This window comes from Phalacrocorax aristotelis, chromosome 17, assembly GCF_949628215.1.
Source record: "Phalacrocorax aristotelis chromosome 17, bGulAri2.1, whole genome shotgun sequence".
Lineage (NCBI taxonomy): Eukaryota > Metazoa > Chordata > Aves > Suliformes > Phalacrocoracidae > Phalacrocorax > Phalacrocorax aristotelis.
Genome location: NC_134292.1, coordinates 787,514 through 804,771, shown reverse-complemented (window position 1 = coordinate 804,771; position 17,258 = coordinate 787,514). Strand labels below are relative to the sequence as shown.

The 17,258-nt window shown below is 65.9% G+C and overlaps 2 protein-coding genes across 2 annotated transcripts; both read left to right on the top strand.

Moving 5' to 3' along the window:
• Positions 1–4,005: 4,005 nt before the first annotated feature.
• Positions 4,006–13,921, top strand: AJM1 (apical junction component 1 homolog). The gene is made up of 3 exons (XM_075112063.1): positions 4,006–4,162; positions 7,720–7,793; positions 9,700–13,921. Exon 3 carries the CDS (start codon positions 9,763–9,765, stop codon positions 13,003–13,005), a length of 3,243 nt encoding a protein of 1,080 aa, XP_074968164.1. The 5' UTR covers positions 4,006–4,162; positions 7,720–7,793; positions 9,700–9,762; the 3' UTR covers positions 13,006–13,921.
• Positions 13,922–14,474: 553 nt separating this feature from the next.
• Positions 14,475–16,042, top strand: PHPT1 (phosphohistidine phosphatase 1). Its single transcript, XM_075112007.1, has 3 exons — positions 14,475–14,657; positions 15,012–15,136; positions 15,641–16,042. The coding sequence occupies exons 1-3, from the start codon at positions 14,495–14,497 to the stop codon at positions 15,731–15,733; spliced, it is 381 nt and encodes a 126-aa protein (XP_074968108.1). The 5' UTR covers positions 14,475–14,494; the 3' UTR covers positions 15,734–16,042.
• Positions 16,043–17,258: the final 1,216 nt, after the last annotated feature.

Sequence of the window (17,258 nt, the reverse complement as noted above, 5' to 3'; positions counted from 1 at the left end):
ACCCACGGGGTGGGATTAGACTGCCCTGTGACCTGGACTGGCAAGGGCACCCTGTGGGAGGATGGCTTGGCCCCCCTCTCCCAAAGCTGGGCATTTTCAGGACCTGCTGGCTGCTCGGCATCTGCCAGACGCTCATGTCCCACTGAGCACGTCAGGCGTGTGACCAGCACTGGCCTGGCTGCCCAGTCCATCAGGATGAGCAAGCGGGTCAGCGTTCCCAGGGGTCACGTGTGGGGACCCTGCTTTGGTGGCCCCTTCCTGCTGTGAGCTGCACCAAGGGGCTCAGGGGGCTGATGCTCAGGAGATCCGATAACCTGAGCCAGGTGGGTATTGAATCTCACGAGCAAGTGGGGAGAGAGCAAGGCTTCAGGCTGGGCAGGCAGCTAGTGAACCCAGCAAGCCCCGAAACCTTTGGGTTTTTTTCCATTTTCCTGCCATTCAGCACCAAGGCTGGCTCTGCCAGCTCATCCCGCAGCAACTCCCTGGCACCTGCAGGAACGTGCTGGTCAGAGGGAAGCACGGGTGATGATGCGCAGGAGGGCTGGGGACAGAGCTGGGCTCTTGATGACCTTGGCACCTGGACCGGCAGGGCAGCATCAAGGAGGTATCCAGCTCCACTGCAGCCATGGCATGACAGGTGGCCTTTCAGGACAGGGGTGGTGGGTGGCCCACAGGCGCTGCCTGTCTGCATCATCCTCTGGCCCTGCATTCCCAGCTCTGTGTGGCCTTGGTGGACTGGTCCTCAGGGAGGACCAGTGATGTGAGCCCCCATGTCCTCCCCAGGCCGAGGTCTCTCCTGCTGGGCCAAGTGCCCAGCATCACCACGGATCCCCAGTGTAACCTGTGGGCACATTGTCCATCTGTGCCTCAGTTTCCCCCTTGGCCAGGGCATGGCAGAGCTGAGCCTGTTACACACAGACACAGTGATCGGGGACACGCTGCACATGGTGACAGGGAGATGCACAAACCAAGCCCTCAGCTCCAGCCTCTGCTGCCCACCCTGTCCTCCCTGGCAGAGCCAGGGCATGCTGCAGCACCACGGGTGCTGGCAGTCAGTGGATGACTAGTGTGAACAGCTATAGCTACCGTGACCTGTGTGGCAGGGGGCGGGGGCCTCTCCCAGCTGCTATCAGCACAGACCACGGCAGGAGCACAGGAGCGTGCTGCTGGTGGTGAAACTGAGCCATGGGGATGCAGCACACATCTTGGCTCTGCTCCCTGTGGGGCTTGGGGGAGGACCCAGCACCAGCCCAGCCTGACAGAAGAAGGGGTTTGCCCCCGCACGAGCCCAGCCTGGCTGCTCCTGGCCCTGGTGGGGAGCCATGGCAGGGCAGGTGGGCCACGCACCCCAGACATGGGGACAGAAGCCACTCCTGCCTGCAGACAGATGCCAGGCTGGCCTTTTTGTTGAAGGGCTGTGGGAACAAGCACTGGCTCGTGTCATCCCTCTGGCTGCTCACATGTCCCCAGAAGCAGGGCAGGGGCTCCTGGCAGCTCGGCTAGGGACAAGCCTGGACCTGCACAGCCATGGCGAGGACCCAACACCACCGTCCTCTGCGCAGGGGTAGGGGACAGTCCCATCCTTCCCTGCAGAGCCCTGATGCACACGTGGGGCTGTTGCTGGGGACTGCGCCAAAGGGGTCTCCTCCATCTGAGGGGCTGCCACCCCTGAGGGCAGCAGGCACAAGGCCAGGGGGCAGCCCCCCACCCCTGGCTGAGGGCCACCCCAGGGCTTCTTGGTACCCATGGGGCTGCAGGGGAACCCCCGCACCAGACGCCCCAGAGTGGGTGCCCAGAGGTGTCACAGCTCAAAGCAGCAGCATGTCCCGGTGCTCAGGGGAAGGCATCAGCCACTGCCAGAGCCCCTCTGCCCACCTCCCAGTGAGCCTTGAACAGCCAACATGGCCACAGCCTTCAGTTCCCTCCTCCTGTGGGATCTTCCTCTTCTCCTCTCCCCCAGGCTATCCCCGGCTCAAGGAGGAGGAGGAGGAGGTGTCCACAGCCCCAGTGACCTCAGCACATGCCATGGTGCTGCCATCTCCAGTGGCACAGAGACGTGCCTATGGTCCGGCTGGATCCCTCGGCACTTTCTAGCCTAAAATAGAAGCCACACAGTGGGGAGCAGATGGTCCTACCACCCCTTGCCACAGGCTTTGGGGGACATGGTCCAGCCCGCTGATCCCCTGCCCTCAGGCAGCCGAGGCCCCGTGTCTTGTTGCAAAGCACAGAGCTCTGGAGAGGTGACCTCGATCTATGCAGGTGTCACCCAGGGCCACAGCTGCGTGGACAGAGGGTGGCACAGTGGGAGAAGCCCTCAGGGCAGGCATCTCTGTGCCAGCCTGGCAGCAGCATCCTCCATGCTGGGACTGTATGCATTCCCATAGGATTTGGGCTCCTACATCATTTTGGTGATGGCACCCATGGGTGATGCTAAACCCTGGCACCCCCTGGGCAGCGAGCTGGCCTGAACCGTGCTCCCACGTGCATCAGCGACCACGTCACAAGCCTTGCCAGTGCTCAGCTCCGGCACAGGGCTGGCTGGCATAAGACCAGCAGGAGGTGGGGAGCAGATGGAGTGGCACGGTGGGGGCCGCGGGGGCAGGAAGCCAGGGGCAGCGGGAGCGGCTGAACCGGCAGCCGGAGCACTGCATCCTGCAGAGAGGAAAATGGAAGTGCTGGGGGAGATGGTGTGGCCTGGCTGAGCGTGGCTTCAGGGCCCCAGGGGGCCACTTGGCCCTGTCTGTGCAGCAGGGATGAGCTGACCCAGCTCCCCCCGCCCAGCTGTTTTACCCTGCTTAGCCGTCAATAAGTTCCTGGGGCTCAGCCCAGTCCCAGGCAGGGCGCGTGCTGCTGGCCTCAGTGGGCTCAGCCGTGCCCACAGCATCCCTGGGAGCACAGGGCAAAATGCATCAGCCCAGGCTGCGTTCCTTCAGGAGTCATGGCAACACCAGTGTGCTGCAGACCAGCTCACCCCAGCGCTCCTCTGCCCGGTGCAGACACAGGTCTGCAGGAGGATGCTCCCAGCACCACAGTGGAGGGAGGGGAGGGTCTTGGCTATGGAAGATTTTGAAATCAAGAAAATCCCAGTATGCACCTACTGTGCAGAGACACATGGGGGGCGGCAGACCTCAGCTCTGGGCCTGGAGTGGCGTGAGCTTCTGGCAGGACCCTGGTGCCAAGGCCCCTTGCCAGGGCACCCACAGGTGCCGGGACCCTTGGCTGCACCAGGGGTGCCAGGGCCGTGGGCAGCGGAGGCTGGCTCAAGCAGGTGGGAGATGGGGAAACTGAGGCAGAGCTTCAGCGTTGGGGCCATTGCGTGCTGAGAGGTGTCGAATGCTGCCTTTGCCCATCTTGGCACATCGCCCGATGCATCACTGCATCCCCCCTGCGGGGCTCCGGCCACCACAGGCAGAGACAGCCCCAGCCTTGGGGAAACCAGGCCACTCAATGGAGGAGCTTAACAGGGGATTTCGTTGCCCAGTTGGCCACAGCCAGGCAGGGCCACAGTGATGTGCCAAGGTCAGGCGGGACGTGGCGCTGGCAGGGATGGGCCCAGGGAGCTGCTGGCACTGGGGGGGCTGCCGGCACTGGGGGGGCTGCCTGCATGAGGGCAGGCACCTGCGAGGGCACGACTCCCTGCAGGGGTGGTGGGTTCATGGCGCATGACATGGGGCTGAACCCCCCAGCACCTCTCTAGGAGACGCTGGTGCCTCATCGGGGGCACTGGGGATCCCGCGGTTGCCCACACCCGGGGTGCGGGGGGACACCCCGCGAGGGATGGCACCAGGAGAGGAGCACGGGGGCGCCGGAGGTTCCCCGGACCCTGCCCGGGGGTCCCGCAGTGGGCGGGGGATGCTGCCGTGGAGTGGGGACGGAGCCGAGAAGAGCTGGACCGGTGACCGGTGATGGGGACCGGTCACAGGGACCGGAGCCGGGGGCGGCGCCGGTGGGTGGCTCCCGGTGCCGGCCCCGGCCGGTAACTCCGCCTGCCGTATTTATGGGAAAACAAGCGGCGGCGGAGCCGGGCGGCCGTGGCGGAGCGTCGGGCCAAGCCGAACCGGGCCATGGCCACGGCCACAGGGGCGGCGGCAGCCCGAGCCTAGCGCGGCGGCGACGGCGGGGATGCGGCGGGGGGGCCGCCGGGGCGGCGGGCGCGGAGCAGGTAAGGGGGGCCCGGGCAGGGGGCTGGGGCCTGTCGTACTCCCGGGCGACTCCGACCGGGCCATCCCCCCCCGACCTCCCTCACCATCGCATCCCATCCCATCCCCCCCCGAACCCCACCTCATCCCCCCGTGCTCCACATACCCATCCCCCCGGAGGACCCCGTCCGGGCCATCCCATGCCCCCATGCTCCCCCATCCCCATAACCCCCTCCCCATCCCACCCACCCCCCGTGCCCTCCCCATCCCCTCCCTCCAGGCCCCCCGGGGCTATCCCCATCCCGCGCCCCCGGGCCGAGTCATCCCAACCCATCTCACTCCATCCCCCCGTGTCCCCCATCCTCAGCCCCATCCTCATCCTCAGCCCCATCCCATCTCTTTCCCACCCTATCCCGCCGCAGTGTCCGGGCCGTTTCCCGGCGATGCTGGCCCCTGGGCGGGCTCAGCGCCCTGCGCGGCCCAGCGGGCCCGGTGCCGCCCGCTGTCACCCGGTGCCGCCCGGTGCCGGTGCGCAGCGCGGGGATGGCCGGAGCCACCGCCCTGGGATCTGCGGGGCGCGGCGGCAGCAGCGCACGGGACAGCCCCGCTGCCCCCAGCTGCCTTCCCGGGGGCCGCCCCACGCACCCCCAACTCGGGCCCGGGCATTGCAAACCCACGCGGGGTCCCCCGGGCCCGGGGGTGCCCCCAGCCTTCCGGCCCTGCCCGTTTGCGGATGCCCCTCCAGGGTGGGGTGCCGGGGCCTGGCCGGCGGAGAGGGGAACGGGGGGCACCGGGGGCTGGCTGGGGTCGGAGCATCCCTTGCAGTCCCTGGGGTGCTGCTCACCCCTCCTCTGGATGCCAGCACCGGGGGTACCCTCCTGGGCTGCGGGTGCGGCTCTCCCTGGCAGGATGAGCCCCTCCAGGGGTGCAGGAAGGGCAGGGGGTGTTGGGGTACCCAGGGTGGCTGTGGCCATGCAGCCATGCGTGCAGGAAGCCTGGGGAGTTTCAGGGCAGGGGCTGGGGGGATGAGGGGGTTGCCGGGGCACACAGGCTGGGAGGCATGGGAAGGGGCACAGGGCTGTGGGAGTCAGTGCTGGGGGGCCACAGGGTATGTGTGGAGGAACAATGCCACAGGGGCACAGGGCGCTGTGTGTTGGGGGGTGCCCTGGGGGTGGCACAGAGGCGGGAAGTGTCTATTTGCCACATACAGGGGGCTGGGACCGGGGGCAGTGGGTTCCTTCACTGCGGGGCAGCACCACGTGCCAGCTCTCTGTGCGGGCAGTGCCCGGGCAGTGTGTGCCCGGGCAGTGTCGGCCATCGGCACCCTCCCGGCTGGCACACGGAGCCACAGGCCTGTGCGCAGTGGGGCTGTGGGCTGGCAATGCCCACGGCAGCACAGCCTGCATGGGCACCGCACCCATGGCAGTGCGCTGGTGGTACCTCCAGGGTATCTGCATGAGCAGAGCGGTCACAGTGCACGTGAGATGCTGCCCTGGCCGCGTTTCCAGACGCAGGCACCGCTGGTGTGCTCAGGGCAGTGTGGGTGCTGCCAGGGTGCTGGCAGTGAGCTCAGTGCAGCGCTGCGTGTGCTGGCAGCGCGCTTGGGCTGCCTGCGGGGTGGTGCACTGGCAACATGCTCAACTGCATGTGTAGGCAGTGTGCTGGCAGCGTACCCGGTGCAGTGCGCCCATGCAGCATGCAGGCAGGCAGCGCACTGCCTGTCTGGTCAGCGGGACCTGTGCAGGCAGCGTGCGAGCAGGGTGTGCAGCAGTGTGTGGGCAGCATGCGTGGAGCAGTGCCCTGGTAGCATGCTCAGTGCTGCATGCAGGCAGTGCCCTTGCTGTGTGCATGGGGCAGGCATCAAGCTGGCAGTGCCCGGGCAGTGCTCCCTGCAGCATGTGCAGGCTGTGGCGCACTGGCAGGGCGGTGTGTGCAGGCAGCTTGGGGCACTGCACAGGCAGCGTGGGGACAGCAGGCTGCCGGTGTGTGGGGCAGTGCCCTGGCAGTGTGCTGCGGGCAGTGCACAGGCAGTGTGAGGGAAGCATGCTGGCAGCGTACGGCACACTGGCAACACGCAGGCAGCGTGGGGGTAGGCTGCAGGGAGTGTCCTGGCAGAATGTTCAGTGCAGAGCAGGCAGGCAGCACCCTCACTGTGGGCATGGGGCAGGCAGTGGGTGGGCAGCACACAGGCAGGGTGCTGCAGTGCCCAGGCAGCACAGTGTGCACTGGCAGGGCACTGCACAGCCCCACTGGACAGACTGCACATGCCACATGTAGGCAGTGACTCAGTTCCTGGCAGCCTCCCGTGGGCCCCCCCAACAGCCCAGGGTCACTCCTGGCTCCCAGCACCCTTGCGCTGCTCCTGCAGGCTGGAGCTGCCAGAAGCTGGGTTCTCACGTGTGGCACGTCCGGAGCAGCATGCAGGCGGTGTGGGGGCTGGCCTGGGAGTGAGGGCAGCCCCTGGCTGTAGGCAGAGCCCCATGGGCAGTGGCGGGTGCATGGCTGGGTGCTGAGTGGGGCGGAAGCATGTGGGTGGCACCAGCTCTGCAGTGGTGCCAGGTTGAGCCATGGCGTGGTCCTGTGGGCTGGCACAGGGTGTCCCGCTGGGTGCCCCTGAGCAACACCGTAGGTGTGCTGGAGGGGAGCTGCTGTGCCGGGGACGTGCTGAGCAGAGGTGTCCGTGTGTCCTGCTCAGCAATGGGGGCATGGGGAGCTCTGCAACAAACTGCCTGGGTTCTTCCTGGGGTGGGGATGTGGGCACAGGGCTGGCTGTGTCCCCGGGGGCTATGTGCCCCTGGGGGGTGGCTCCCATGCAGAGAGCTCCGTGGGCATCAGCAGCCCTGAGCGCGCTGCCAGCTAGTGTCAGCATCCCCAGGGTGACAGAGTGGAGACCCTGGGCAGGTAGACCGCTGCCCGCTGAGAACGGGCAGGGCTGGGGGTGAAGCAGGGCAGCCGGTGTGTGCCTACCAGGGGGTAAGATAGCAGAGGGGATTCGAGAGGGGACTCAATGTTGGGGACACATGGGGTGTGGGAGCACGGCAGCATTGGCAGTGTTGGCGGGGCTGTCCCGGCTCTGCCCTCCTGATGGGCAGAGGATGCCCACGGCTTTGTGGGTGCTCTGCTCTCCCTGCGGTGCCGCAAAGTCCCAGCTCCCCACCGACCCCCTGCAGCACCGCCTCCCCAGCAGCCTCCCCACACACCCACAATGTCCTCGCAGAGGAGGAATAATTTGGAGAAACCATGGCAACCCCGGGCAGCGCTGGGGATGTCAGCACCATGCTGTCCCCGGGTTCCCCTGCCGCCATGGCCTCGTGTGGCTCCGCAGGCAGCGAGGTGCTGCCGGGGTGGGTGAGGGGATGTGCCAGTGCCCGTGGGATGCAGTGCCCATGTCCACAGGGCATAGGGGTGCACACAGTGGCCTTGCTGGGCTACAGTTCAGTTTGGCTCATCAGGACTACAGCTGCAGGGGGTCTCTCAGGGTGCTTGATGTCCCCCCAGGGTGCTCCGTGGTCCCAGCAGCTGCCCTGCCACCATGGCCAGGGGTTTCCTGGGACCCTCATGTGTCTCTGTTATTTTGCAGTGTTGGGATGGAGCCGTGGCGGAGCCCTCGGCCAGCCCAGTCCACCCACCACATCCCTGCTGCCGCTGGACCAGGTAGGACCCTGGGCTGTGGTTCCCTGCCTGCCAGCCGCCCCGACACCACAGGGATGGGCTTCTGAATGCCACTGTCGGCACTGCCACGGTGTGGGGTGCTGCCCTGGATCTGGCCCAGCTCCCAAGTGTAATGCAGCGGGGCTGATGCTGAGCCCTGGAGGACTGGGATCCCCATGTCCTCCTGGCATCAAGCTCTCCACAGCCATTGGGCTCCACAGCCCCCCCTGGGGAGAGACACACCCCAGCCTTCCAGCTTCACCCCAGCTCTGGCATCCGTGCCCCCCCCAGCTTCACGGCGAGACAGGGTTTTACCCAGGTTATGAGAGGGAGCCTAAGCGTCCACTCCCCATCTCCGCGTAGCCGATACTGCTTCTTGCCAAATAAAGTCTGTTCCTTTTCTCCCAGCAACACATTCCCTGTGGTCCTCTGCTGCTGTTTAAAGCCAAATTCCTTTTACTGGCCTTTGCCACATACCTTTACGGTTTCATGGAGCAGCTGACACCCACCTATACTGCCAGGCCCCTTGGCCAGGTGGCCAAAAAAACAAACCTTCATAGAAAGTGATGAGCATTAAAGCCAGCCAGGTATACCTGCTGTGGGCAAAGCTGGTTGTACGTCCACTTGGTGCTGATGGCAACCTGCAGCTGGCTCTCGATGGGCTGAGAGTGAAGATCAGTGCCACAACACACCAGGGCCTGCGGGCAAACTGCCTCATCTGCTCCCCAGGTCACTCTGGGGGGCTCGTGCTTGTGCCCCACCTTGACACACAGCTGTGTCATGCATGTGGCCGGGGAGCCGCACGGTCGGGGCTCTGCCATCCCCCAGTCACCTGTGCAGCATCATCCCAGAGTGGGTGGGATGCACGGCACTGGTGCACAGTGGGTGCCAGACCCCATGTCCCATGGGCATCGCAGCCATAATCCTGTTGGCTCTCCAGCCTGTGGCCCGGGCAGAAGATGTGTTCTGGCTGCAAGACACAGGAGAGAACAAAGGTAGCAGGTGCTGAGCCGCTACAGCCCCTCCAGTGCAGGGTTATGGTGGAAGGTCCCTGGCCTGTCCTGCTCGGAGCCGCAGGAAGCAATGGAGGAGCCACTTGTGTCACAGGGGGTTGGGGCACTGGCCATGGCACCCCTCGGCCAGCCCCCAGCGCAGCCTGTGCTGGTCCAGAGGAGACCCAGGGAGTGATGTGGCTGCAAGCAGCTGGGACTGCTGCTACCCTACAGAGGTGTTTGTGGGCCACAGTACAGCCACTGTGGGGAGGGGTTATGGCTCCTTCTCCCCCAGAGCCCCAGAGCTGCGTAGGCTTCCCAGGTGCCACAGCGGGTGCTTGTGGTACCCATCCCTGGGTGACGCTCCTGCCTGTGCTGCCCGCAACACTGGCACTGGGTGCAGCGTGTGCTAGGACACGGGCAAGCATGGTCCCAGGAGACCCCGCAGCCACTCGGATGCTCACAGTGCAGGGCTGGGCATGCATTTCCCTTCCACTACAGAAAACCCTGGTGTTGAGTCTCCCCAGCCTTGTTCAGAGCTGCCATTTCCCATGATGCTGCAAGAGTGTCCCCATGTCCTGTACCCCAGGAACAGGGGCATGGCAGTCGGTGGCCACCTCTCCTCGTGGTGACTGGCACCCCTCCCTGGCTGCCCTGTGGTGCCTGGTGCACCTCTAGGTGCCCTGCCATCTGCTCTTTTCATTGCATTCTGGATTTGGAGCCCTTTTCCAGCTTCTTCCCCCAGCTGCAACCCGACTACTAACGGCAGCAGCGGAGGCTGGGACACCCCTGAACCCCCATTTCTGAAGAGGTGGTGAAATCCCACCCCGAGCAGGAGCTATGTGGATTTATCCAGTGCCACTGTGGCTCCCTGAGGTGCCCGCCAGGATTTAGGCGCCTCATCTGTTCTCTTGCAGGGCTGGCTGCCTTCCTCTGAGGCTGTCTGAAGGGGAGCTGGCAGGAGAAGAGTTGCTTTTAAGATGACACGAACGGACCCACCTGACATCCTGGTGTCTACGGTATACCAAGACATAAAGGTGGCCACTGCAGCCCCCGGGGATTCGATTGTCTGCCAGCCCCTAGCACAATGTGATGCCTCCATGTCCTCGTCCCTGCCCCACGAGCCGCAGCCCTTCAACAAGCGCCATTGCAGGAGCTTTGACTTCCTTGAGTCGCTGGACGAGCAGCTGGGCACCACCCCAGCCATGGAGAACCCCTGCCCATGTCCTGGCACCCCTGAGCCTGCACCAGGGCTGCCAGGCAGGCGGGCACCACCAAAGCCGGACCCTTACGCCAGCAGAGCCCCTCCACCAAGGGGTGAGCCAAAGCGACGCGCCCGCTCAAAGAGTGCACCACGGGTGAAGTCCACCTTCACCCCAGTGCCCATTGCCGTCTCGGCATCACCACCACCAGCCCGGCGCGGGCGGGAGGTGCTGCGGGTGGCACGGGAGCCCTCCCGTCCCGAGCCCTCGCCACGCCGCGAAAGCCAGGTTCCCCTGCGGGCACTGGCTAACGAGGTGCACCCCATCAAGCTGCAGCCGCAGCGCAGCAGCGTCAGCCGCATCTCCCCACTCTGCCTCGGCAGCAACTGCTTCGAGGAGGGGCCAGGCGCCAAGGTGGGTGCCAGCCCCCATGTCAGGTGCCGGGTGGACATCAAGCCAGACGAGGCGGTGCTGGTGCATGCAGCACGCAGCCTGCGGGCAGCTCAGAACCGGCAGGAACTGCCGCGCTGGCCCCGCGCGCCCGGGGCTGCCCGCAGCCTGGCAGTGCCAGGGAGCAGGCAGGCATCTGCATCCCGCACGCCCACCCCCAGCGACTCCTACAGCGGGGATCCCCCGCTCCTGCCCTACCCTGGCGAGTACTATGAGGCAGACCCGCGGGCGTTGGCGTACCAGACAGTGCCGGTGCCGGCCTCGCGGGACTACAGGGAGTACCCTGAGAGGGGCTGCATGACCTTCTCGGCCCCCGGTGTCCCTGCCAAGTTCTTCTACGCTGAGGAGCCAGCACGGTGCCCCAGCCCCGCCATGCCCCTCCGGAGCTCTGGCTATGCCAGCTACCCCTACCCTGGCCGCCACAGCATCCCCCAGCACTTTTACGCCGAGGACCCAGCCAAAGCCGCCATCCACACAGTGCCACCCCGGACGTTGTACGTGGAGGAGGCACGGGGCTACCCGGTGCAGGAGGCGCCTGCCCGCGCCTTCTACGGGGACGAGCCCCGCTTTTATGCCCCCCGCAGCACCCCTGTCAAAACTCTGTACACTGAGGACACCCGGACATACCCAGCCCTTGGCTCCTCTGCCCGGGTCTTCTATGCTGAGGACTACGGGAAGTACCGGGAGCGGGAGGTACTGTCACGGACGTGCCCCCCGCCCCGCAGTGCCCAGCCCTTGCACTTCAGCGACTGGTACTGCCCCGAGCGGGGTGCGCTGCCCTACCAGACCTTGCAGGTGTCCCGCTTCACCCCGCAGCCGGCCGGGCGCGAGGCCATGCTCTCCTCCTGGCATGCCAGCTATGGCATAACCCCGCCGCGGCTGGGCCGGGAGAGCCAGCACTACTCCAAATCTTGGGATAACATCCTGGCACCAGCGGCGCGCAGGGAGGAGGTCCTGCAGCGCGGACGCAGCTATGAGAACCTGCTCGCCCAGGAGCAGCACCGTGCCTTATCCCCCGAGGAGCGCCGGCAGCCAGTGGTGATCAACCTGTCAAGCTCACCCAAGCGCTATGCTGCTCTGTCCCTCTCGGAGAGCTCCATTCTGGAGAGGGTGCACACCGATGGTGGCCGCGGTCCCCCAGGCCGCTCCTGGTATGTCACGCCGGAGATCACCATCACTGACAACGACATCCGTGCCGACGGGCTGGGCAGGAGTGAGAAGCGCTCGGCCAGCTGGGACGTGCTGGACGCGGGGCGGGAGCGCGGTCCCTACGCTGTGCCCTGCACCCCACAGCCCGTCCCCAGGGAGAGCAGCTCAGGGCGCCAGCGCAGTCTGGAGCAGCTGGATGAACTCATCACTGACCTCGTCATTGACTACAAGCCAGCGCCAGGCCACCGCGCCGGGGACAGGGACAGCCTCGCTGAGCAGCTCAAGCAGCTCCTGAGCAGCAGTGCCCCAGGGCCCCCCCAGCGGGGTGAGGGCAGGAGGGTCCCTCCCAGCGTGCCCGAGGGGCCCCGACCCACGAAGGAGCAGCCAGGTCCTAGCTCCCGTGCCAGCGCCCCACGCCCCCCACCTGCCCCGCTGTCTGTCGGCCCCTTTGAGAAGTCGCCAGAGAACTGCTCGCCCGACCTGAGCGCAGAGGAGGACGACATGATGATGTGCTCCAACGCCAAGTGCCGGCGGACGGAGACCATGTTCAACGCTTGCCTCTACTTCAAGTCGTGCCACAGCTGCTACACCTACTACTGCTCCCGGCACTGCCGCCGTGAGGACTGGGACACGCACAAGGAGAGCTGTGTCTATGGGCGCGTGGGCAGTGTCTGCCGTCACGTCCTGCAGTTCTGCCGGGAGAATGCTGAGGTACACAAGGCCTTCTCGCGCATCGCCAAGGTGGGCTACCTCTCCCGTGGCCGCGGCGTCCTCTTCCTGGGCTTCCCCAACGCTGGCTCGGCTGAGAACTTCCTCCAGTTTGGGCTAGAGAGCCTGCTGATGTCCCCCACCTACCTGTCCCTGCGGGAGCTGGAGAGCTACTCGGACAACCTGGGGGAGTATGCCCGGGAGCTGAGGGAGACTGGCAATCAGTATGACCCTGACGAATGTTTCCTCCTGAATGTAACCGTGGCTGTCACCCAAAAAGTGCCGGAGAGGCCATCGCCGAAGATGCAGGTGCCGACGGTCAGGAAATATGCCAAGGTGGCCTTAGCCTCCTCCAGCCCCGAGAAGAAGATCCTGAAGAAGGAGCGGGACATGGAGACGTTGATCCTGACGCCCCCGCCCGGCACAGCAGACATCGACAAGGAAGGGGAGGAGGGCCGCAAGGCGCGAGAGGTGTGCTTCATCAACATCCAGCGGGAGCTGCGTATCCGCGGTGTCTTCCTGCGGCACGAGTTCCCTGCTGTCTATGAGAAGCTCTGCGACTTCGTGGAGAGCAACAAGCGCTTCACCCCCACCACCATCTACCCCATCGACAAGAGGACGGGCAAACAGTTCATGTGCATGATCATGGCAGCCTCCGAGCCCCGCACTCTTGACTGGGTGGCCAGCCCCAACCTCTTGGATGACATCATGTGAACGTGGGGTGGGGACCCCCCAGCATCCCTGGGTCACCCCCCCTTTGTAGATAGGTGTTGCCCCATTGGTGTGGTGGGATGGGGGACCCCCAGCTTGGATGCAGCACCAAGGGGAGGAGGCTACGATGGGCTGCGGGCAGCCAGCATTGGCTGGGGGGGGGACCACAGCCAGAGCAGCGGGGGGCCTGGGCTGTGGGAGGCCACGGGGTGATGGGAACATGGGCCAAGGTTTGCTGTGGGACACAGGTTCCAGCCAGTGTCCTGACAAGACCCTGCAGAGCCCCCTCAGGGTGAGCAGTGCTTGGCCAGGGCAGGGGCACCCCAGGCACACCCTGGCCTCTGCCCAGCAGCCGGCCCAGCTTCCAGCACACCCAGAACCCCCCACGCCTACCCCACACACCCTGCCTGCACCCGGGGCCCTGCCCAGCGCTCCCAGCTGTGCCCCCAGCACCCGGGGTCCTGTGGAGCACCACGGCACCGGGGAGGCTGTACCAAGTTCATGGGTGCTGCTGGCAGCCCTGTAGGGTCTGCGGCAGTGGCCCTATGTGGTTCGTGGGTGGGAGCTGGGTTGCACAAGGCCTCTGTTCCTATAGCGTCTCTGTGTCCAGAGCATGCCACTGTATGATCTTCAGGGGCAGTGAGGACTCTATGAGGGTGTCTACAAGGCACCCTTGGGTGACCCCTGGGACCCTGTAAGGTCTCTGGGTGCAGGGTCCCTGCACGTGGGGTGGGGGCTGCAGGGGGTCCCTAGATGTTGACGCTGGCACAGAGCCATGCGGCCCGGGTGTGGAGCCGGGCCTGGCCCAGGTATGCAGCGGGAGGGTGGTGGGCGGCCACGGTGCTGCTGGGGAGCCCGTCCGCATTTCCCTGGGCTCGGGGTGACGGATCCGCGTGGGGCCGGCACGGCGCGGTGCGGATAGCCGTGTGCGGCGCGGGGGAGCAGGTGCGGGGGGTATAACCGCGGCAGAGGGGCACGGGGGGTCCCGCCAGGCTGGCGGTGAGGGTGAGCCAGGGAGCGCCCGCAGCGGGCTCTGGCTTTGGGGCTGCCCGAGGGGGCGGCAGGGACGGTGGAGGGGCGTGGGGGCAGAGCCGCGGCAAAGGCAAAGAGTGCACGCGCCGGTTCCGCGCCAACCGCCTGCTGCCCCGGGGCTGCCTCGCGGCCCTGCCCGGCCCCGGCTCACGCAGCTCTGGCCGCCCTGCCCGTGCCCTGCAGGCGGGGTGTCCGCGGCCCAGCGCCACAGCCAGGCCTCTCTCCCCTCCGCCGCTTCCACCACCGGCGGACCTCGGCACCCCGCTGCGAGGCGGCGGGACACGGTCCCGCTGCAAATGACCCCACCGTGCCCCCCCGCAGCCCCGCCCCGGGCCCCGCCCACCGCGCGGGCTCCGGGCAGGGCTCCGCCCATCGCTTGGGGGCGGTGCCTCAGGGGCGGAGAGGGCGCTGGTTGGTCGCTGGGGCGGAAGGGGCGGGGCGCGGCGGCGGGGCGGGCTCGATGGCGGCGGCGGCGGCGGCGGCGGCGGCGGCGGCGCTTTCGCGGGTCGCGGACGTGGAGATCGACGACGGCGGCGTTTTCAAGTACGTGCTGGTGCGCGTGCGCGCGGCTGGCGGGCCCGGGAAGGACGTCGTGCGTGGCCATGGCTGGGCCGAGTACCACGGTGAGAGGCGCGGGGCACCGGCACCGCCGGCCGGACTCGGGGTCCCCGGGGAAGTCTCCGGGTGGGGGGTCTTGTGGAGGGTCGGGATCCCCGGCAGGGTTGCGCCTGGAGCTCCACCCCGCCACACCCGGGGCCCGGGGGTAACGAGGGAAGCGGCCGAGGCCGCCCCACGCCACTGCCCCCTCCACGGGCCGCGGCCGGGCCCGGCAGCTGGCATGGGGCTGACCCGGGCTGAGGCCCGACCCTGGGCCGTGGCTCCCACGAGGGGGTCCCCGCGCCCTCCCACGGGCGTTCCCCGCGCCCACCCAGGCCCCTTCCGTTCTCCCCCCGCCCCACGGCTCCCTCCCCCCGCAGCCGACCTCTACGAGCGGACGGCGCAGGAGCTGGCGCAGCAAGGCCTGGGCTGCGAGTGCCTGGGGGGCGGCCGCCTCTCCCACCGCCCCGAGGAGAGGAAGATCCATGTCTACGGGTACTCGGTGGTAAGCGAGGTGCCACGGGGGTGGCGGGGTCGGGGGGACCCACCCGTGGACGTGGCTTCTCCCTCCCAATGGCAGTACAAGTGCCTGTGCCAGTCCTGCTGCTCGTGGCTGAACAGGCACTGCATCCCCTCGGGAGCAGAAGGGCCAAGCCGGAGGGTGGCAGAGGGATGCCTGTGTCCCCTTGGTGCTCTTCTGTGTGCCCCAAGGAGGGTATCTGTGATACCGGTGCCAGTTTTCCCAGCTCTGGGTGGCAGTGTCTCCCTACCTGGGTGCCGTTGCTGTCTGGCAGCTGGAGCCAGGCTGAGCTGCCCATGGTCTGAGCCGCTGCCACAGGGGGATTGGAGCTGATCAGTCTTTCATAGACATGGGCTCAGTGGCATCTTCCACTGCTTGGGGCTGCTGCCAGAGCCTCTGATTGCAGTGAGCCACCCCAGGGGTTTACTGAGCTCTCCCATGCATGGTAACCACCTCAGCTCTACTTCAGGACCCTCATTCCTCTACCAGGGCTTTGGGCGAGCAGACCACTCCGTGACTACAGAGAAGCTGAAGGCACAGTATCCGGACTACGAGATCACCTGGGCAGATGAAGGCTACTGACTTGCTCTGGCTGGGCATCAGCATCGGCACCAGCCTGGAGCTGGTGTGGCCACATCTGGCGTCGGGGTGGTGGCAGCAGGCCCCCCATGCTCGGCAGCGCTCTGGGCTCTCCTGCTTTTACTTTGTGTTGAACTCGTCCATTCTCCAGCCTCGCCATACTTCCCACGCACTGTGGGTGTTCCCCATCTCCCCAGCACAGCACAGCAAAGCCTTGGCGAAGCTGGTGGGTGCTCTGCCCCAGCCCCTCTGGTGGTGAGGGGGGTTTGTCCCACGTGTGTTATGTGAGAATTAAACACGTTGGGGAGTGCAGCTGCTTGTGTAGTCACACATTCATGGCAGATGAGGAGAAAAGTGATGGGTCCACCTGCCTGGTGGAGGGAAGGGCAGGGTGGTCCTGTGGGAAGGACCATCCTCATCTCCTGCTGGGGGGAAGCCGAGCTGCCTGGGAGCGTGGTTTGGAAGAATATGCCTATTCTCACCCCAGCAGGTGGTCACACCTTGAGGAAGACCATCCTTGAGTTGAGCCCTCTGGATGGCCAGGACTGGCTCCCGCCCCTCAGTATTTCACTGAGAGACACTCTTGCACTTCCATGAGGAGCAGGGTGGGGAGACTGGAAAAAGCTGCTGGTGGGAGGAGATCTTAAGGGAGACATGCGGGTCAGGTTGGCCAGGTGGGTTGCTCAATCTCTGTCCCATACAAGGTTGGGGCTGAAGGACCCTCACCTCCCCTTGTCCCAGCCCTGTTTCACTTGTCGAGCCATGATCCTGTGTGTGCCCGGCTCCTGCCCGGCCGCTTTGCCTGCTGCTGCCGCCTCCCTGCCTTACCCTTTCAGGTGATGGTTCCTCTGTGCCTAGAGCAGTGCAGGGTTAGCACAACCTGCTAAAGCTCAGCCCCTGTGCCTGTGTCCTGCCCCAGACTCAAAAGGGAGATCATGATGGATGGGGATGAGCTTCATGGGCCAGGCTGGGGTGCAGGGCCTGCTGCCCAGCTGGTGGCTCGGGGCTGGAGCTCTGTCTGCTGCGGAGGATGGTGCCTAAAGCCACCGCCAGCCTTGCAAGCTGGTGGAGGGGGAGGCAAGCTGGGGGCTAAGCCCAGGTACCCGAGGCATGCATGAGGTTACACTGGGCCTCTAGAAGAATAGCTCTGCTGTGCCTAGATCTTACTTCCTGCAAGGTGTTGACAGTCTCCCCCATGCCAGGGGTGAATGTCACCCAACAGTCATGCATGCGTGGGGTCTAATTCCCTACCATGAGAGCTGTTAAATGTTGAGCCTGGACACGTGGGGGCTGAGTGCCTTGCATTGTGCAAAGGGAAGCACAGCTTCCCTTTGAGTCACCAACTCAGAGCTTGGAGGCACCTTGGAGGTGGTCTAGTCCGGCTGCCTGCCCCAGCAGGGCCAGGCCCAGCAGGTTGCTCAGGGCTGTGCCTAGGTGGGTTTGGGGCATCTCCACAGATGGACACCTCACAGCAGCCTGGGCAACCTGCTCTGGTTTTCACGATTCTCACAGGAAGGAAGGTTTTTCT

Bases quoted from the DNA above. Each gene is read 5' to 3' on its own strand.
- AJM1 (XM_075112063.1), top strand. From the start codon at position 9,763: ATGACACGAACGGACCCACCTGACATCCTGGTGTCTACGGTATACCAA.
- PHPT1 (XM_075112007.1), top strand. From the start codon at position 14,495: ATGGCGGCGGCGGCGGCGGCGGCGGCGGCGGCGGCGCTTTCGCGGGTC. The intron at 14,658-15,011 runs GTGAGAGGCGCG...CTCCCCCCGCAG, and splicing joins TGGCTGGGCCGAGTACCACG to CCGACCTCTACGAGCGGACG. The intron at 15,137-15,640 runs GTAAGCGAGGTG...TTCCTCTACCAG, and splicing joins ATGTCTACGGGTACTCGGTG to GGCTTTGGGCGAGCAGACCA.